The sequence below is a fragment of the Poecile atricapillus genome, chromosome 7, assembly GCF_030490865.1.
Source record: "Poecile atricapillus isolate bPoeAtr1 chromosome 7, bPoeAtr1.hap1, whole genome shotgun sequence".
NCBI classification, from domain to species: domain Eukaryota; kingdom Metazoa; phylum Chordata; class Aves; order Passeriformes; family Paridae; genus Poecile; species Poecile atricapillus.
Window position 1 is genome coordinate 28194527 of NC_081255.1, and position 22426 is coordinate 28216952.

Here is a 22426-nt window from a genome sequence, read left to right on the forward strand (position 1 = left end):
TTCACTCACTTTCTAATGGCATTGGTGCACTGCAACAGGGAAAATGAAAATCCAGTTCTGAGGGATACTCGGTGCACCTAACTTTGAGGAAACACCCCTTAGTCTCTGCTGCTAAAGAGCTGATACTCTAACAAGCACATTAAACCCCATCAATATGCTATATCTTCCTTACAACTCTTTTTCTGCCTTTGCTTTTTAGTACCAATTTACACAGTATCAAAATTATTTTACAGAAGAAAAAACTGTCATTCTTTCCCTCCTCCTATACAAATCAGTTTGGTTGATCACTGACCATGGCTTTATCTGAGATTACAAACAGGTCTGTGGAAGGAATTCTGGTATCAGAAACTGAATTGTCCTGCCACAAAGCTAGCTTAAGCAAGGAGGCAGGTTAGAGCAAACTGGTTTTGTAGACCATCTTTAGAAATGTCCTCATTAGAATAAAACCAGAAGAAAACACAAGGCAAAGATATCCTTAGTCTGTCACACTATTCTCTGAAGTTCTAGAAAGTTTGCTGAAACATGGAGGTCCTCCACCAGTCAGAAATAGGAAAAGGTAAAGGGCTACCAGACTAAATAAATGCTGCAGCCATTTCCTGTTTGATCCTGGAGGTTTCTCATTTTTCTGACAAGCCAGTAATAGATTATTCCTTCTCTGCAGACTGACAGAACCCTGTAACTATATTTAACAAACACCTTGTGTGACCACTAACAGGTTAAAGACCTGAGACAGCTGCTCCCAACACCACTGCTCAGGATACAGAGACTCAGGGGATTCTGTGATGCCACAGCCTATCAAACACACATGGATGACACTGTAACATTCAAGGTAAGGTTTTTATCAAGCTTAAAAACCTTTTGTGCAAAGGAACCAGATAACCCTCATATGAACAAACACAGATTCCAGAAGACACCAACAAAATAATCTTGTGTGCAAAGCCAAGAATACCCATGAGAATTCTGTGAAGAGTGGGAAAGGGAATCTGCAGGGTGGGGAGGGGAATGACCGTGGAGCACAAGCATGGGCAACTTCCACACGCATTCCTGCAGCTGCTGGAGCTGCTGCCAGCATGACCAACAGGCCAGCATCTGATTATCTCCTCAAAGGTCACACTATTAATTATCATCCAGACTCCAAGGATATTAAATATCCCTGCACAAAATTCACAACTCTTGTAACACATCAGCTCCTTTTCAGGCCAACTGAAATTGAAATGCCAAAATCTTGCATTATTTGCTCTTAAGTAATAATTACGGAAAACAATAGATTCTTAAAATAAATTTAGAAATAAATATAAGTGGTCAGTTATCACACTGAAGATTTTTTTTTTTAAACAGCAACTGAAAATGTAATTGAAATATTGCTTTGCAATATTTAATTCAGAGCTTGGCTAGTCTGTCAGCACTCTAAACACTGATGCTGACTGCATAATTTTTAACGTCTGCAAAACACTGTAAATTTAAATTTTCAGATATTCAAAAAATTCAGTATCATCCTTTCAAATAAAAATCAACAGATTCCTTTTAAAATTCACTTATATTAAGGCAAAATTAACTTGAGGCAACATTTCTCCCCAGCTGGTAATTACTGTGCCTTTTAAGAAGCAGCCCTATACACAAGCCCTTTTAATTCAACCACTTAAGTTTATTAATTAATTTACAGTGCTACAGTGTCCTCTTTAGTTTTAATTACACAGTAGATAGTCTTGCTTAAAAAAAAAAAAAAGAAAGAAAGATAGAAAGAAAAATCTATTCTTTTGTAATATTTTTCATTTAAAACTCCATGCATGCTATATATCCTATAGGGGCTTGCACATTATATAAACATACACACCTACACAAGCCCAAAATTATGTAGAAAATACATTTCAAAGTACATTCTTTTTCTTAGCCACCTATCTTTTTTCTTTTTACTGACGAGTGATGTGATCTAAAGACTCAGTAATCCCACTGTCATTAAAACAGCACATGGTGCAATATCAGGTGTCTGAACAATAAATTATTATTTTATTTACCTGGACTTCACTTGTCCTCTGCTTGATGGCATCTTCTTTCTCCTTCAGGTCTTGCTCTACATTATTCTTTTCCCTGGAAGACCAGCAAACAATGCAAGAATACTTAAGAACATCAGCTACAGCAGGTACCGTTATCCAGCCCCCTAAGCCTGTATCTCTCTTTAAATACATAGTGAAACATTAAACACAAAAGATGTGAAGGATTTCTGCTTTCCAAATTATTTACAAGACAGAAGCCCACATAAGTGTTCTACATAAACCCCCTTGTCTTTCCACCAACTGCACTCCAGTGATAAGAATGGCTCAAAAATGGAAGGGGGCGGGAGGCAGAAATCAATGAAATACTGTCTCCAGTGATCTCACTGTTGCTATGGAGCACTTGTCTAATGAAAACTGCTAGGAAAAGTGGGAGGGATTGCATCAGATTCCATCTATTAACCCCTGCAAACACAGCAATGCCTGTGCTCACAGCAGCCAGGGAACACTCCCACAGGCCAATAGAGCCATTAATGCCCTTTGCCTGTCAGATTTTGGACCTGTCTGTTGGGAAGCTCAGGCAGGAGCAGGAAGGTTGGCTTGGCTTGCTGGAATCACGATCTGCTCAGACGCTCCACATGGAGTGATCTGCTGTGTCATATCAAGCCAGCCTCTACAGACATTTATTCAAATTTAAGTGACTGCTGATAACAGGGGAATTACCACCAATAAATTCTCATCAGTCAGACATAACAATAGCTTTAAGGGAAAAATCCCACAGAACTCAGAAGTGTTACTGTTACGAAAAAATCATGAGTGTTTCTCTCTAGACAGCATATGGAATCTTTTCTCCTTTCACAGATGCAGAAAAACATTAAGCATTACAGTTTTTACACAATCTTCTACAGATATTTACTTTATTTACAGGATTCTGTTAATAAACCAACACACACACTGAAGCTAGAATTTTAACAATAAACCTAACATTTCTAAATGAAATACTAGAGTGAAAAGCTATTAAGTTGTATTACTGATATAAACCGAAATTAAGAATCTTCATAGTTTAACAGCCGCAGATTGTTAATCAATCTAAAACTATTTATTTGTTTACTCTTATTTGATACAGAAGAAAGTATTTCTGTGTTGAAGTAAACAGGTCTACTCTAAGATCTCTTTACTCAAGCTGAGAAAGTTTTGTTTACTGCTAAACCACACACAATGGAAAATAAAAAGAACCTAGATGTCAGATCTTAAATGAACATTTGCTCTGACGAATAATTACTATAGGTCATCTTCTGCTATTATTTTTCTCATTATGTGATTAAAGAGCAACTTCCTGATTATGCCCAAAGGGGAATTTTAAATGGAAGGAAAAGGAAAGATGTGGAAAGAGGAATTCTGAAGACCAAGGCTATTTATTCTGTTAAGTGTGATCCTTCAACTTTCATTAAATTCCTCCATTCATCAGAAACTGGAAGTTCTAAAAAAATCTTTACCTTTTCAATCAAAGCTACAGCACACTCCTCTAGCTCAATAAGCATCTATAGCATAGCTGTACTCAGCTATTTAAAGCATTGCAACACAGGCTTGAAACAAGCTCTGTTGCTTTGGCTTCCATAACTTTCCATGAACAAAGGTCTCAATAAAGCACGTCTAAAGATCTCTGTACAAATCAGGCTGAAAAATACCTCCAAGCCCTCTAACAACCATCAAGCACAGCCAACATTCATTTATATTCTTCCTGACTGATGATAAAAGAGGGTAGAAAAACAAATACTTGGTTTTTTTCCTGATGGGGTGGGAAAACTGAGCAAGAAGTAGAACTGCAAGCAGGTGTGTGTGGTCAATATATAGCCTTCCACATTACTGTCACTGATGTGCCTAGGACTGTCAGAGATGCAGATCACTCCCTTTGTGTTTCAACACAAGCCAGGTACCTAAATCCTTGCAATCTGGACTAAGCAACAGGATATAACACCCACCCACTGGCACTTCCATGAGCCAAATCACAGCACAAACAATGAATTGGAAAGAATCAAGTGAAAGAAGTATTGTCAGGCAGAACAAGAAAAGCTTAGGCAGCAGTCTCAGGCAAAAGAAAACAAGCTGAGTTTATATAGTCTGCACATAACACATCCCCTCCTCCCCCCAGAAATGCCTCTTTGTTACAAAGAAAAGACAACGCAGACCCACTGATTCACTAATTCTTCTGAATGCCTCTATTTCTTTTACAAACTACCTTGCTATGCCCCTGTAGGAATACTCAGCAACTGAAAGAACCAAAAACAAGTAACAAAATTGATTTATTGGATATGACAGATTTCCTGGATCATAAAGTCCCTTACTACATCCAAAAAACAACCCAAAAAGAACTGTGGTCTTGCCAACAAAGGACACTTGTAACCAATTCAAGTCCATTTTTGAAAGCAATACAATTTCCCTATGCATTTTAATAGGTCAGGAGAACCTCATATCAAATAAACTAAAAGCAATGACTAATAGATGGTTTCTCCCATACAGATGCTTCATGATTTACTAAATCCCTAAATATAATACTAATTTGTGAATGGAGTAATTTATCAATGGGAGCCAGCACACTGCAAATATCTGTCATAGCTGAGAACTGCAAAGTCCCCGTGTCAGCAGAGGTGCTCAAGCCAAACATTCAACCCTGGCCAGGCTGAATCACCTTAGATACAAAAGCAAAAAAATCACAGCTCTTTTCCATAATAAGATGATGACTACTCACAGAGCTGGTAGGATTATGTACACTCATAGCTGCCCAATATTTCTTATTTTCACATTCATCTGCAGTTTTGGGAATTCCTAATATAGTAGTACTTCAATTTGGCAATACTAGAAAACATGCCAAGTGTTTGCCTTGTTTCTTTTAACATTTGTTAACTCACAACCTTTTCTGCTGCAACAGTTCAGTTACTTCCAAACCAGAGGTTGAGAAGAAATTATTTATCCTACATTAAAGTTCTTGGCTTTGCTAAGTGATGTAGATGTCTGAAATTTAAAACAAAGATTTGATGAAAGTGTATGGCAGGGAGAGATTATCCTGTTTTTCTGGGGGATGTTTTGCTTTTTCACTGCTATTGAGAGACCACTTCACCAGCTTTATGGTCCTTTTAACCTGATTTATAATTAAAGATAATTTAAATGTTGCTATCCATCATATGTGAAAGATGACATCTCTGGTGAGATATCCCAAGTTAAGCTCAACTACTGCTTGTGTTTAGAGAGCAATGTAGTGTCAGTAAAGCTTGAAGAAATTCTGTGAATTTGTGGGCCGTAACTAATTTTGAAAGCAAGAAAACAAAGCTGGGTTTGTTGGTGAAGAAAAAGGTTTTATGGCTCAAAAAAAAATATTAGGAACATCTGGCCCAGCCTCCCACCATGCTGATCAAGAAAAGCTTCAAATAGCTTTCTAAAAATATAGTGCAACTGAAACAGAATTCAGAGACAGCAGTGTTACCAGGCTCAAAATGGTGCAGGTTCCACAATGTCCCAAGGCAAATCATTCCCCCCACCAGAGGGGTATTATCCTCCCTATTAAGTGTTCTGCAGTTTATTCTTGATCTGATCCTGACACTGTATTTATCAAATTAATAATAACAAAGCTATGGGTCACCAGACCTCTTTCCCACACAAACTGCTGAGCCACAAAGACATCACCTCTGTATTCTTTGCTCAGTCTCTCCAAAAGCTGTTTTCCACATATTGTCATTCTTTTGGCCATTTCCTCTCCTGCCTTTTTTTTTTTCCCTGAAGTGCGCTTCAAAAATAGATTCAAATTCTATTACTGGATCTCAAAAATGCAGCTCTTGGACACTTCTCAATGGAATCAGAGACTAGAATTCTTATATATTGACTCCAACAGCTGAATAATCTATCTTGAACAAAAATAACTTCAGTTTAAATTACATTTTTATATGACAACTATCAAGTCTGAAAGTGTACTTCACCAGTTGTAACAGAAATGTGGATTCACCAAAGATTAAAAGTTTCCTACCTTTAGCACATTGTTAATCCCATTCTGTTCTGAACCTCTAAATCATATCAATTTCCCCTTTCTAAAAACAAATACACACTAAGAGTTGCCCCTAACCTATCTTCAACAATCTAGTATCATTCAATTTTTCAATAATTGTCAATGTATATTTGCCCTTTAAGAAATGGAAGTAGTGACTTTTTAATGGTTCCTTCATACCTCACAGTAAGAAAAGAAAACCAGACTCAAACAGCCTGGCTTGCATGTTAGGCTGCAAGCCCACCTACTGAAAACCAACTTCATCTAAAAATTCACGTCAGCCAACAATTTATTTCCCTCTAAGATACCAACAGTAAATATACACAGTTGCAAATCCTATTTCAGGTTAATAAATATGAGTGTCCAAAACTGGAATTAATATGACCTGAAGAACAGTGCAGGCAGAGCAGGGAGAAGCAAGGAGGCAGTGGGAGTAATAAGAGAGAGTAAGCAAGCGAAGTGAAAAAATATTTATGCATTTAGGAAACAGACTGTGCTCTGACACACTGCCAAGTTAAATCATTCCCACAAGTGACATAAATTAGAGAGGCAGATTTCATCATGACAAAGCACCTGCACTTAAAAAATAGGAGCATTTACTGTTCCTAATAGAATTTTCAGTAGATTTATGATAGTAACAAGAAAAACACTGAAGAAAAATACTTGCTGTCTCGAGAGCATGACCAACACTATAGAAAATATATTAATTTGATTTTCTTGAACACCTGAAGTCGTCTTCATTACCTCAGAAATAATTAATGGACCCAAGAGTCTGCAGACATCAAAATAATTTTTCTCAGTCCAGCAGTTTATTTTATTACATGAGAGGCACGCCCATCTTTGCCTTCATCAAAACCCTTGCAGAGATTCATGCACAGCTTCCCACACCCTATCCTGCATACTTACTGATCTTTTCCATCTTACTTCTCTTACTACCACCAAAAACAAGTCCTTGGAATGCCCTCTACAAATAAAAGACAACTGACACCATTTATATATGGTTCCAGCAGACTAAGGATTTGCTCCATTCACATCTGCCAATAAAGATGAACAATGGAGAATATTTTCATGTTGGGCTGCTGAGATACACACCTCTCTGAAACACACCCTGAAGGCAGGAGGGACAGACCCTTCACAGTCCTGCTGTCATTAAGGGCACTCATGTGAGTGAGCAGAAAGCAGCAGTGTCACACTGTACTACAGACATGCTGACCCTTTACTTAGCAGAGCATTACCACCTGCTTTTCTCTCATGCACTGGACTGTTTTCTAAAGAACAATACATAGCACAACTGAATCCAAGGCAACTCTGGCTATTCCTCCCTTACGTACCTCTGCAGGTCCACAATTTCATTGTTTAATGTATCAAGTTCTTTAATTGCAGAAAAATCTGCAACAGAATTCGGTACTTGAGTATTCTGAAAGATAAAAAATAAACACTGTTAGTCTAGAGTTTACGCTGTTCAACTACTACATTACTTTACTTCTTGTGGCAACATGAGCTATCCTCTTGTAACAACTGCTGGTAGCATTTTATTTCAAACCTTCAATCTTAGAAACCTCAAAAGAGCACAGATGCTGTATGAGCAGAACACAACATACAGCCAAAGCAAGGAGACAGCTCAATTCTAAGAGAGTTTGTCTCCTGCACACCCTTGAAGAACCCTTCCACAAAAGCACAGGACTACCTAATCATAGAAAAAAACATACAATCTTGTTCTAAAATCAGACTTATCTTTCAGCTAATATTTAGGTGGTTTCCTAGTGTTCATTTGAGAGAGGTTTGCTTACTACTTTTGTATTTCTTCACCTTGGTGATCCTTATGTTGACACTGATTTGCAGGCTTTAAGCAGTACTGAGCTGATTTAACAGAACCTCCAGATACTCAATGAAACTTTGATAAGACGAAGTCACATGATAACTTACACCCATGAGCTCCCATTTACTTAATGTCTTTATAAGACAATGACTGTAATACAAACTATTTGTTTCTAAAAAAGTACACATAAATGGATAGAGAACAAAAGCTGAAGACAGAAATTACAAATGCTGTAAATATAGTTCTGTGCCTTGTCACAACATGAACATGCTTACAAAGCAACAGCCATTGTAGCTACATCCTGTAAATACATCAGTTCCTTCAAGTCTTGAATAAAGTCATCCAGGACAAACATAACATTCTGAGGACAGGTATATACATATAATTTAAAAAGGCAAGTGATACCCCAAAATAACACAGAAGTTTTTAGATGCTTAAGTTTCTCTACAGATAAATCAAGATGCTATTAACCATGTGCTTATTCAAACTGATACACTGGGGAAGAAAAAAACCAAGAGTTATGAACACCTAAACTGTGAGCACACTGTGGCTGAGATATTATTCAGCAAAGCTACAGACTATTCATGCATATTTTACTAGCACAAATGGTATAAACTGAGAACTTAAAAAACAACAACAAAAAAAACCAAAACAAACAAATAAACAAAAACTGCATACAAAGAAACCCTACAACCATACAACTATTTTTAAACTGGTTAGTGTACAGCTTCTCAAATGGGCAAACTAGCTATGATGTTCAACCCTGTCCTACAGGAATTACTCAGGAGCTTTGCAGAGTTGATCATCGCATTCCAATGGGGGATTTTACTTCTCCTAGGACAAGGATAGAAGGAACATGTGGAAATATCAGCTGCAAGAATTTTTTTTTCCAGGCCTCCTCTTTTCACCAGTTAAAGAAATTCTGCATACAAATGCCAGCATCTACCTTGAAGAAAATGTAGCTCAATCTTATTTTCAATTGCCCAGGAAGGTTGCAGGCTGCAACACAGGAGAACTGGTGGGGGGCAGGAACATAAAAGCCAACATCTTTCAGCTTCAATATACATGTTAACAAGGACAAGTTAGAACCATAGGCTGCCATTACTAGACTGTAACATGCATGTAAAACAGCACCTCCAGTTTTAAACTCAAAGTCATAGTAAAAGGAAATTTCCATCAAAATTCTTTGAGAGGACCTTACATAAAAGTTTTATTTTTATGGCTTGTCATGCAAGTGATGACTACAAACAGTTCTACATAAAGAAACACAACAAGAAAGCAACAAGTTTTAAACCACAATGGAATACCATTTTACTTACTGACTAATATTTTTGCTATCACCTTTGTACAGATCAACTCAGAAGATGAAGCCCAAGCTGGTGTTTTGGGTTTTTTTTAACCATGTAAGCCACTCCACATCAAGAAAACCAGCAAAAAGCTTGTCTCTGCCTACTGACTCAATCCTTTGAGTTCAAATCTTGAGCAATAATCTTGGACAAAAAAGTTCTTTTATATAAACAAGACAACACCTCTTTTGAAAAAGCTCAAAATGAGCTGGAGGTTCAGCTCGATTTAGTAAAAAAACCTCTTGTTAAGGATTTACAGAGCTAATTGAAAGCTAACTTACCTTCTTACACAATATTCTTACTCATCACATAAGTTAGTAATGAAAAAAAATGTCACACTGATGTCTTTGAGAGTTTTATAAAACCAACTTACATCCACAGAACAGCATTAACCAGCACTGAGCTCATCTAATGCTTTCTAATCACTAAATTTTCTGTGATATCTTCAGAAAACCCATGGGTATTAATCCTAATGACAACTGCCAAATGCCACACTGGGCTACTACTACTCTGTCACCACTTCCCCTGCAGTTTCACCAGGAAGACACAGCATTTTCTCTTTACTGTTTAAGCAGCCAACAGGAACAGCCCCAGAAGTCTGGGCTCATGGGAGAACCTTGGGGTTATTCTGGATTAACAAGACTGGAAATCAGCAGAACTTGAGACTGCTGAACACAGTGACACTTGAGAGAAATGCTGAGGTAATTCATGACTATGTGAGAGTCTTAGAAGGATGTTCATTATTAAACCAACAGACAGTAAATATTAGAAAAGCAAAGTTTCTCTAACCTTGAGAAAGCAGAGTTAACAAACTGACAGAATAATAAGGATGAAAAGCAGAGTGGTGCAGAATGGAAAAAAGAGTCCAAACTAGAAAAGAGACATAGAAAGGAAAGCAAACATACAAAAAAGATTAGTAGAGTTGCAAATAAAGCAATTACTTTTTAAAAACAGAATGTAAAAACAAATTAGATACCAGTTACAGAAACTCAAAAAAGTAGCATCAAATTTTGAGTTTCATTTTTCCAGGTGTGAATTTTTCATTCTGTTTAAGAAAGTTGCAGAATTAGGTCAATGTATTGCACAACCAAGAAAAGGTAACTCACATCAGACTTCATGATGTGTAAAACACATTAGAATTTGTGATGACCTCTACCATTTTGATAGCTACAAATTGAACAGCTGAGGTACAGCTTACTGCTGGATTAAGAGAGATGGCAGCCAATAGACTATGGAGATACCTAAATGATCTGTGAGTTATAAAAAGCAGGACCATTTACTTTTAAAACTTGAAATAACTCTAAACTTTTAGTTTACATTGTTTCCAAACATTAAAAAAGATTGATGTAAAAAAGGTAACTGAATACATTAGGAGAAAAAGCAATGAACTTGTGCATGTCACTTCAGATGGAAACTCAAGTTTCTTTAAAATGGCAGCAGAAGGATTATTCTTTCAAAAGAGAAAATAATGCTTTCCCAACATAAGATCTCTCTGCTTGGTTGGCAGGTGTAATAAATGACAGCTTCATTTTGAAATATGGATGGAAGTTTTTTGTCAATTCTTTGCACCTAAGTTTTGTTTTCTTCCTGATATTATGATAAATTTAAGGTATGCCAACACTTGATGTTGCTTCTTGCGCAGCCTTTGAAATTAACATTATTTGTTTGAGATTTACACCGCAAATGCCAAACCCATCCTTACCTTCTGTACACTGACACCCCTGTCTGAAGGTGGAATCATCTCTGGAGTCAGAGCCTGAGGCGGATCAATGCCCTTTGTTAACTTCTGATTAATTAAATAGAAAGCCAAAGCAAACTGTTCCTTTGAAAGCTTCCCGCAGTCCTTGGTGTCACAGAGAGCCCTGTACAGAGATGCACATGAAATAAAAATATCCTCATTTCTCCAATACAGCCCTATTTAGTGTAGTTGCTGTCATTTACAAATGTGAAAATTGCTAGGGTGTATCTTGTTTTCTAAAACAAAATAAGACATAGGAAACCACTGAAACACACACAGCCACTTTCACTTTGCATGTTGAGGCCCTCAGCTGTGCACTCGTAAAAAGCACAATCAAGGCTGTAGGTCACTAGCAACACCTTCAGAACCAACACAAGTTTATTTACATTTTCCTGATTTTCCTAAATTAGCAGTTGTGTTAACCATAACTTGGGAAAAAAACAGTTGTTGCTATCACAGCAGCCTGCAACAGCTCATAGCAGGGAAAGAATTAAAAAAGCAGTGAGTGTAATGAAGGCATTGCTGTAATGAATAATGCTAAATGAACACATAGCTGTAAGGAAAGACATAGAATGAGATGGGACATAAATCTTGCATGCTAACAATTTTGTAACAATTTCCTTTCCCAGTATATGGGTAGGATCAGTGATCAGACACCTGCAATGATGTGATGTCTTAAATACACAGGGATGGCTGAAGTGCAGTATTTGTATCAATCTATGTTCAGGCATAAACCTGATTTCCACCCATTTCTGTCCCAGAGCAGAAGCAAGTTATCACTGACTATACAAAGGCCATGCTATCATATACAGAAATGTCACTTTCAGAAATGTCAGCATAGCAAGAAGTGAGAACTATGCCATCATCTACACAGCTGTCACAGGAAAAAAAACCTACCAGATATGTGCAAGGAGAGCAGAAGGCAGCCCTGTTTTCAGGAATAGTTCTCTGGCTTCCACACCTGACACAAATCCATCCATGTCCTTGTCAGTTTTCACAAAGATCTCATCGTACTTAATTTTGTCTGCAGGCGATACAACCCACTGAAGGGGGGTGAGGATGGAAGGGAAAAAACCAAAACCACAATACTAAGAGACAGGCAAGTTCTGTTTCCAGTTCAGACTTACATAATTCAAGGACTACCGCACAGATTTTAACAAAGTGATACAGGTGCCTAGTTCATGAACCAGTTTTATCCTCCTAAATACAAATGCAGAGGTCCTCAAGCAACTGCAAAAGTAGAAGCGAAGTATTTCCCTCAGTGAAGCACCCAGGCTGCTTGGTGCTGCTCTGCCCCTTTGCCTAAGCAACAAAGGCATTCCTTGAAGCCTGAATCTCCTTCCTCATCACTGTGCCCAGCCACAGTCCTGCTGATTGGCTCTGTCAATTTTATTCCCCTTTACACAGCTGGGAACCTTTAGCTGGAGAGACCAGGGAGCTGCTCAAGCCTATTGTTAATAGCTGGGCACATTCTAACTTGAAGAATTTACATCTGAACAAGGTAAAGATGGGAATTAGAGCCACTTCTGTTACTTGAGCAATTTTTCACAACACTCAGCTAATAAAAAGTTATCTGGAGTTTTTTGAGTGAAAATTGCTGCAAGTGCATGTATGGATGCTAATTAATTTCAGTGCACACAGACAATTAACAGATAACTCCCAAATGGTGCTGTATACAAACTCACCCAGAATGGCACTGCTCTGCAATACATACAGCAAGACTTATCCTCAGGCAAAGAAATTTCCAGATTAAAACCTTGGCACCTCCAAAATTAAGATGCCATTTCTTACTGATTACTCAAATAAGGGTACCCAAATGTCCAAGCTGCATCTGATGCATTAAGTACCACAGTTCTGACTTTAAATACCTTTAGCAATTTTTTTTTTCTTATCTTGAATACAACAAGTTATATTTAAGCTACTTGGAAAGACATTTCCCAGCTTCTGCACTGCAAAATGATGAGGAGTAAATAAGATGCCTCGGGAGGGTAAGAGGCACCAAGTTGCCAAATAATCACATTCAGAACAAAAATCAAATCTCTTGTGTCTAGGTGGATATGCTGGACCTTTTGTTTCTTTTTCCCATTGCTTGCATTTATCAATTCCATTTTAATTCATGTCTTCTCCAAATTGCACAGATTCACACACATACATGACTGCCATAATCTGTTTTAAGAATGTGTTCATATTCCAATTAGTCTTCATCCAGAAGACTTCTGCTCTGTAGATGTGTACCTGGACTACTATTTTTATTTTGAGCTTGAAATAATTTGTTTCAAAAATATCTTCAAAATCTGTATTAAACATTATTCTTTTATCCAATTGTTTATTTCTGAAGACATCTAGGAAAAGTAAAACAGGGTAAATTTTACACCTCTCCCATCTGGTCTTCCCATCAGCCTCCTAAAACCAAACAACAGGGCAAGAAGCAAACTAAAAACCTATATCAAGTCTCTTCATACAGGCAGTCTCTGAAGAACAGCATTGAGAGCAGAAATCTTCTAATCCCCAGTAACTTCAGAACTGTACCTGTGTTAATGGTGTTTTGGCAGCTAAAATGCCTACAGGTGGCAAGGACTGATGAGACTCTTTGGTTGAAGATGGTATTAATGGCATTGCTCCTGGAACACTGAGAGGTTTTCTCTTGGATGGTGGCACCAAAGCTGCAGGCAAGGACATTGGCACTGGTTCTTTCTCCAAAGCACAGTATACCAAAAACATGGCCTGAACAAGATAAAAAAGGTGTGTGGATGTAAATATATTAGAAATATATATATATAGAGAGAGAGAGAGAGAAAGAGACTGAAGTATTAATTAACAAATAACTTCGTAGCATTTTTTCATTATGTTTCCTCTTTACAAGCCCCTCAATTGATGCAGCTCATTGTCTTCTAAATTGTGTTTTTCATTATCACTTTCTTTTGGGGATCAGTGCTTAGCAAGTGAAGTTCAGTATCTTTTAGAACATTAAAATAATTTTTCAAGCTTGTGCCAGTACTTCTGGAATTTTATTTGAGAGAAGACTTCAAACACTTTAATTTATCACCATTTCCCCAGAAATTGCTCCACTTAGCATTTAATTCTTTTGTTGTGGCCATGTCTAATTTAACACTTCTTACATTTTTTCATCAGTCCTGGCATTAATAGTGTTAAAATTCTAACTTACTACAAACTTTCCTCAAGGATACCTTGAGGCATTCAAGTTCTATAAATACTGAAGGTTAAGGTAAAACTCAGTGAAAACACTCGGTGTCTCGTGGGACAGCAGATCTCAGGTGTAAGTTTTTAATGGCTCATCTAACCCACAAAGAAAGTTACTGCTTTGTACTGAGACACATTCAACAAACTGACAGAAGCATTAAACAGCACTAAAACTTGATTAAGGACTCTGAATAAAGATAATAGATGAACCACACAGTCAGAAATTAATATACAGTGCATCTATTTTAAACCCTGCCATCAGGCTTTCAAAATCCCAAGAGGCAGAAGATACTTACAACTGCAAACTCATCTCGATCCAACATTCCATCGCGGTCAATATCACTCAATTCCCACACCTACCAATGAAAAGCAGAATATTGGGATCTTTGACTAAACTGCAGCAGTTTCCTACTTAAAACCTCATTAAAAAACCCCATGAAAACTATTTCCCTCCACCACTTCTCAAGCTTGATTAATAGCATTAGTTTCCAGCAAGCAATGTAAATTCACATAAACCACACAAAAGCAGAATGACTCTCAAGCTGGAGACAGAGGCACCCAGCCCTGACCCAAGTTAAAGAGTACACATAACTGATACACTGCAGTTGGAGGTGATCTATCCAAATAGCAAAAGGAATTTTATTTTTCAGTTTAACAGTTGCACTCCATGAGATCTTGTTTAATAGTTAGGCTCATTACTACAAATATTCAATTTGAAATACAGGTATTACTGAGTGCAGCACAGGTATTACTTGTGAACTGACAATTAGCAAGAAAGATATTCTTACTCGTCCTAAGATATCCACTGGCAGTTTTGAATTAAGGAGCACAGGTTTCACCTTATCCCCTGACAACAGTCCATTCACTGGATTCAAGCTGTCAAAAATAGCATCATACTTGACCTTGTCTTCCAGCTGCAGGGGCAGAAGAAAAATATTACTTATGCAAACAGTCACATTCATAGCCTAAGAAGCAGAAGTTCTTTCAAGAGTGTTAACTTTTTTTAATAAATACACATTGCAGTTCCTGATGCTTATAAGAAAACATCAAAAAGATATTATTTTTAAGTCAGAGACTCATCAAAACCCTGTGAGATTTCTAGATTTCTTCTTCAATTATTTTTCTGGCTTCACATAACAACCTTTTTTTTCTATATCTTAAATTTCTAAACATGAAGAGATTTCCCAAGGGTCAAGTGTTCCTATTAAATTAGGCTTATTAGCCCAATTACAAATTTGACAGGAATGGTAACTATCATACTTTAGAAATGTAGCATTATATTTTTCTAAGAAAGACAGGTTTTCCTGCAAACCAAATAACAGTTCTAGGTAACAGCTAATATTTAGCTTACCTTTACAGCCCATGGTAGATCACTTGATGCTGTTCCACTGAGTAGCAAAGGACTACTAGTATCAGTCTAAGAAAAAATAAGGCAAAAAACCACCAGACATATTAAAACAGACATGATTCTGACTTTGCAAAACCACCCCCTTATTTGAGAAGGTGCTTCTCAAAGCCAGAACTGCATTTTAGTCATTCATATCAAAATTTAGAGCAAAATATTAGAAATGTTTATTCCATTAAGGACAACACTAATAGAACAGATACCACATATCTTCAAATTATACACAATTTTATATTCAAATCCCCGTTAGAACATGTAGCAGTTTATTCCATGTTGCGTGATTTTTTTCCCTGTTGTAGGGTCCCATTGCCCTACAACATCACCCTCTGAAGAGTTTGGTATTTACACCAAACCTTCCCAATTTTTCACTTAAAAGCAGATCTTACTAATATGTTCAATTAAAAAAGAAATCTTACAAATCTTGGTGGAGGAACAGGCAAGTTAAGACTACTCAGAGAAACATCCAATCCATTCTGTGCACACGCTACAAGTCGTAAAGCCACAAAAAATTCCTACAGGGAAAAGAAAAGAAATTTTGAATTTATAATATGAAAATATAATTTTAAAAGATAGTAAAATTTCAGAAGAATTAAGAGCTTCTCTAGTATTGCTATATATATGAAAAGTTGCACCAAAGGCAGGTCAGAAAGTGACAGAAAGCAGCAACCAGCAAATGCTGGATTCCTCCAGTAAGAAAAAGTTTGCAATTAATTTTCCAAGAATTTAGTAACTTCCTGGCCAGTGTAGTAAGTTCTCAACGCTCAGTTCTTCTGTAACAAACAGTGAAAATCTGAAGTGTAATTACAGCTGTTTATCTTGGAGGAACTGAGCTGATCCCACAGATGGTTAATGGAAGTGGAGGAAAACACAAAAATGAACCAAAAGAAGCCCAAAAAACCCCAAAATTGTTTGGTAGACATTACAACCTCCTCCTCTTCCTACCATGGGAAGAAGCAGTTCCCTTTCCACTGACTGTTATTTATATTTCAAATCAAACACCAACACACAGCAGAGCTTGTGGTAGCACCACTGAGATGTAAAGTCTGTCCCCACAGTGCACATTGCCACAGTTTGGGAAGGACCAAACAGAATGTACCAATGTCAAGTCCACCAAAATTAAAGAAATAAGAATTTTGAAGACTTTACAAGAATTTTAATGTCTGCATTGTTTCCTACAAGATTATGAGGAAAAAGTCACCTTCTTCTTAATACAGTACATTAAACCTTAAATTACTTCTCAGCAAATTGCACAGCTACACATCAGCCCATTTTACAACCTGGAGAAAAGCTGATGAGGCAGCTGAAGGCTGTTTAATTTATTGTAGTTTCCACTCAAATGGGAATTACATAGCCAGTCAAAATTAGAAAAATCTGTTAGAAAAACTGCTTTCCTGAACAAAAAATTTCAACTCTCATATTGTTTCAAGGCTGGGTAATGGTTAAGAGTCATACACAATGTAAATAATCATACCTGTTTGTTCAGGATACCTTTGCCATCAGTATCAGCTAGGTCCCAAATCTGAAACAGAAAAATAACAGTGTTCACAACACTTGAGAGGAAGCTGGCAAGTCCTCCCTCCATTTATAATTGACTCTTGGAGGAAAGTTCATGACTTAACTTTCATGATAGCACTTAACTGTGATGGCAAATTCAAATATTGCAATGATTTCCATGACTGGAGAGAAACTATTGGAACTATTGGATAGAACAATTGAAAGCATGTTAGAGAAGATCATGTATCCCGTAGTACTACTAAATATTTTAATTTAAACAGGATATTAACTAAGCAAGAAGACAGGATAATTAAATAAATTAAGTAATTGCCATTAAATACCTTTCCAAGCACCAAATCTGTCAATCCAGACTTCTTCAAGAAAACTGCTGCATCAGAAGCTAATACTCTTCCAGCATTAGCAGAATCAACCTGGGGCAGAAAAAAGCCCTCACGTGACAAACTGGTTTTTGAATTGATGCCATCTCTTTACACAGGCCCTCAAAAAGCTAGCAAAGAAATTAACAGCCAAGTTAACAGTCACTTGGAGGACAACCTTCTGAACCTATCTAATTAGCCCCTCCTAATCACAGGCTTTTCTTCTTGATGCAAGTGATTTTTAAGCCACAGAGAATTCCAGTGTTTGATTACATTTCATTGTCCAGTTCTATATTCCTTACTGTTACGTCTGAAAAAGAAGGCTCTGCTTTGAAGATACCTTTACCACCACAGCAGAGGGAGATACTTACTCCCTTAAAGTGAAACTTATTTACACAATGAAGAAGTTGGTGATATTGGCAGAATACCAATCAGCATGCATTTCTCCCTGGATCAATAGAGAGATCATTAAAATAGAGAGTTATTCAAGTTCTTAAGTGGAAATGTATCTAAACTAAACCTTTCAAGCCGGAAAAGAAAGGAAACCTTACACCACCACATGGTGATGATTACATGATGCTAACTGAGCTACAAATGCAAGAAATTGAGTTTCACTTGTAAAAAGTAACCAAGAACATATCAATACAGCATTTTTAAAGAATTTACTTCATCCCAAGACCTCACAGTCTGTTAGAACTGTCAAGTGATGTAGGTCATACGTACCTGGCAGTTCCCTAGAAAATAAGGGTCACCTCACAACCGGTTTATACAGATACAGCTCAGACCTAAGTGTTAGCTACTACAAAAATACATTTTAAAGCACTATAATTTTTCTTGAACTTTTAGTTTACACACTGTTGGCCAGGCTGAGTCCATAGCAAAAGAATATCAATTCTTTAAAATCCAAATGAGGTCTGTTCTTTCAGAATATACATACCTGTCGATAGAATTTCTCATACACAGGATTTGCACTCGATAGCTGTAAAAGAGACACAGAGAGAAATTAGCCCTGGAGATCCATATTTCAATTTCCCTCTCCCCAGACAAATAAAAATATAGAACACTTTCCACTGGTCTTCAAAGAAGCATTAAGGATTTATTCTGTACAACGATGAGGAACTAGGACAGCTCTTGGTGCTGTAACTTTTAGAAGACTGACTTCTTGTTTTGCAGTCATTGACACCACCCCAGATCAGATTTCCCTCAGCCAGGTCACCAGGTGAGGCTGTGTGAAACAGGAACTCTTAGGCAACGTTGCCTATGGGCAAAAACAGAAACCTGAAACGACTCAGGCTAGGAAGTGCTCTCTAATACTAGAGTACAAAGCAATAAAATTTTATTTCACTCTCCACTGCATCATTCTTTAGAATTTAGCATCATATGCAACCAGTCTGTAAAATTTTCAGTTACCCAAATTAATCCCTGGACTCAAAACTAAACCCACAGCAATGGTACCACACTAAAATAGAATAATATTCTAACTTTGGTTTTTGTAACTTGAACCCTTGTTGGGGATAGCTTCTGCCTTCATTCCACTGCCCTCTACCAGATATTAACGGCTCACCTAAAGTTAAGTGGACAAGGATAAAACAGCTTCTTTGGAAAAGGCTCTTTCTTTATTTTTAAATTATTCTTAGAAACTCCAAGAAATCTAACACCCAAAACAATGGAAAACCTAATCTCTCGGCCTACCCTAAATACCTTTGCCCAACAGAATGACAAGAAATGAAGTGTTAGGGTTACCTCTCTTCCCTAATGTAAAAACAGACACAAAACCAGATCCTGTTTTCATGAAGTACATGTTGCCTATACCAAAGGCATTTACGCAGAAGATAACCCTAGAATTCACAGTATGTTCCCCTCACAAACCCTGTGGGAACAAATAAGCATAATACAAGCTAATTACACAATACTTAGTAAAAAAGCCCAGAGCATGCAACTTCAAAAATCATCCAAAACCAGAATTCTCCCCCTTAAGAGGAATATGGTGTCAAATGCCAGGATTTGCAGACCTTTGTACAAACAGAATCCAACTAAGTAGCTTCTCCAGATCTAAAATTTAGACGTTCAAATGAAAATATGGAAACCAACAGTATTGTGGATGTTGTCAATCACATCTTTGTAAAAACCTTTACTAGGGATTGTATAAATGGTTGATTTATAGCTTAGATAACGCTACATCCATTTTCCTGCTGCTCTTCTGGCTGGTTGTTCACAGGTGCTGATTATCTGAAAATTATACTAAGAGAAGATGTTTGGTAGAAATTAGTTTAGTGTGATCTTCTGCAATTACAGAAAGTGTGCAGCATCACCAGAATGTCCTAAAAGGCAAATTATAGAGTACAGCTAGAAATAACAGGAGGGCTTCCATTCAGAGCTTATTCAGCAAGTATACTGCCCCCGAGCCTCAGCTTCTGATTTTCTAGCTGTTTTTTGGTTTTGTGTTTGGCGGCTTTTGTGGGTTTTGCTGTTGCTGTTTGTTTTGGGTTTTTTGGTGTTCGGGGGGAGGGGACAACAACAGGGACACAGAGCTGGTAAGGTTTTATTTGATTGCTGGAAAGTGGGTGGGAAATACCTCTCCCACAGCCAGACATGAAAAATTATATATACTGGGAAACCATCATTGGTATTCACCGCAATACCTCCATTTTTATAGCTTAACCTTGTTCTGACTTTGCATTGGTACCCAAAGTCTTTTATTATTTCAGTCATCAACTAAGCATGCAGTTACACATCCCTTAAAATAGCCTGACAGAACATATTCAAGTTTTGCCAGCCCTCAGACTGCCACAACACCAATACAACAAACAACTTTCAATCATTTTCCAGCACTCTATAGCAGACTGTATTTTCTTACCTAAACCTCACATGCTTTATTTACCCACTCAGCTACACTTTGCACAGCAACCTAGAGGGGTAGTTCTCCCAAATATTCAAGTATTTCACTTACTAAGTGTTACTTCATTAGAATGTAAAAGTCTAGGCACAGGACAAAATTAAAGCTGTGAGCAGAGAAGCAGAACAGAGCTGGCCAGCGCATCCGCTGGAACCATCGATTCTCGTGCATCATCCCTCTTGCCCAATGTCACCCTTTGTTCAGCCAAATGTTCTCTAATTACAGCCAAACTGATCGTGGTCACTCCTGGACAGGAAACATCATGTTCAAGTCCTCCAATGGAAACACTAAGTGCAAAACAATCTTTTCATTCAGTACTTAAAAGCAGGAGCCAATAATTCTTTAATTCATTGGTGTTTCCAATATTCATTTTAACATCCCTATCACTGCAGTAACTGGAATTTCCCGTGAATAGAATAACAGTAGTAAAAAAGTTTCCCAGACTATTTTACTAGTAATAGACTTGTTTTTCCTTCACAGTATAACCCGCAATAAACCAACAGATGCAAATATAATCTAGGACATTTTTCTGAGATAAGGAAAAAAATACAGTTCAACACCTTTCCAAGTGTTGCTGTAGAATTTACCCGGAAAAATTATTTTTATGGGATTTGTAACAACCTTTTCCAGAGTAAATTCAGCTTGTTTTAAATGCAAAATGAGGGAGGAAGAAAAGGTCAGATTCCACAGCGTACAAAAATAGAAAGACATTATTATGGCTCCATTTCAAAGTTGATCACTTCATAAGGGTAATTCCATGCTGTAGCAATTACAACCTTTGATACAAACCTCTGAACTTTACAATGCTAACCTAGGAAATAAAAAATACCTTCAGAGACACCCATCTTTTTCATCTTCTTTTGTCAATCAATCCCCATGTTTCATGCCTCTGGCACATTTGCATTTAGGTGTAATAAGATACTATTACCAGTCTGTCCACCTCATCCAGCCACAACATTCCTTCCAAAAAGGCTTAAAAACAAACAAACTAAAGCTGTCCATTGAGAAAAACAAAAGTAATTTCCCCTTCCAACCGCCATTGAGGTATCAGAGGAGAAACAAGCTATTCTATCCTAATTAAAATCCAAAATACCATATTCTATCACAACACAAAGCTCTGGGACTCCTTTTAAGAGTTTCCAAAAGACACAATCTGGCCTTAAATGTTCTACCTGTGGTTAGCCAGCCAAAAAGCAGGTAAGTTCAAGGCAAGCTCATTTCCTTACAATGCCATTTCAAAACAATAATCAACTTCTCTCTTTTTCCTCTATTGCTTTATTGTCTCAGCTGAAGTGTTTCAGGTAAAGCTTTCTACCACTTTCAATTACATAACCAAGAGCATCTCCTACAGCAATAATACATGTGAAGAAAATATTTACTATAAATTTCTATACAGTTTACTTAAATTGTACTTAGAAATTGAGCCATTTCTTTCCCATTGAACAGCTGAAGCAGGCACAAGAACTGCTGTCTTCTCTCTGCAGAGATGTCTGTCACTGCATAATTAGAAATGGTTCCATTTAATTTTCAAATTGCTACCGAAAATCTCCACCATCTTCTAATCAGTACTGAACAAAGCCTGTGCAACATGAAAGATTAGCTGTACTGCCTCCGCAGCTTCTCTCTATGGATGCAATACCAACCAAAAAAATTAGGTTCTATCTGCTTTAGGAACAGTCAGCCTCCTCTATATGCAGATTAAAACATACACATGCATTGTCTTCAGCTGCAGGATAGAAAGAGGAACAACAGGTTCCTCATTCCACTAAAAATTACAAACAATGATCTTAATTTGAAAATTTTGCTGATTTCTTGAAAAAAAAAAAAAAAAGAAACCAGAAGTTTGCCAGAGACCTCAAAATCTCTGGCTCTACATTATACATAACATGTGCATTACTATGAGGGTATCATTCATACTGCAAGTATTTGGATCCTGTGTATTCCAGTAACAAGACATTAATCCTGGCAATGTGTGTACAAGACAGAAATCCACCCAGCTCAGCCTCAGTGTAATATTCCATGTTTTCCTTCAACAACACAGCGCAGCATTCTCAACTCTGCAACACAATACTCAAGTCTAAAATGAGACCCGCAGCTAATTAGGATACAAATTGATATTACAT

At 37.3% G+C, this 22426-nt stretch overlaps 1 protein-coding gene across 4 annotated transcripts in view; it reads right to left on the bottom strand.

Annotated features, from left to right (window-relative positions):
• The window catches only part of EPS15 (epidermal growth factor receptor pathway substrate 15), a 65740-nt gene that overhangs the window by 19333 nt on the left and 23981 nt on the right, over positions 1-22426 (bottom strand). For all 4 annotated transcript variants that reach the window (XM_058842517.1, XM_058842520.1, XM_058842518.1 and 1 more), the window contains 12 exons: positions 18345-18386; positions 17372-17461; positions 17008-17055; positions 15953-16048; positions 15483-15548; positions 14920-15045; positions 14428-14487; positions 13460-13654; positions 11828-11973; positions 10895-11054; positions 7359-7444; positions 2016-2088 (listed from right to left, as the gene is read on the bottom strand). In XM_058842517.1, coding sequence (XP_058698500.1) covers positions 2016-2088; positions 7359-7444; positions 10895-11054; positions 11828-11973; positions 13460-13654; positions 14428-14487; positions 14920-15045; positions 15483-15548; positions 15953-16048; positions 17008-17055; positions 17372-17461; positions 18345-18386 — 1188 coding nt within the window. The remainder of the gene's footprint in view (positions 1-2015; positions 2089-7358; positions 7445-10894; positions 11055-11827; positions 11974-13459; positions 13655-14427; positions 14488-14919; positions 15046-15482; positions 15549-15952; positions 16049-17007; positions 17056-17371; positions 17462-18344; positions 18387-22426) is intronic.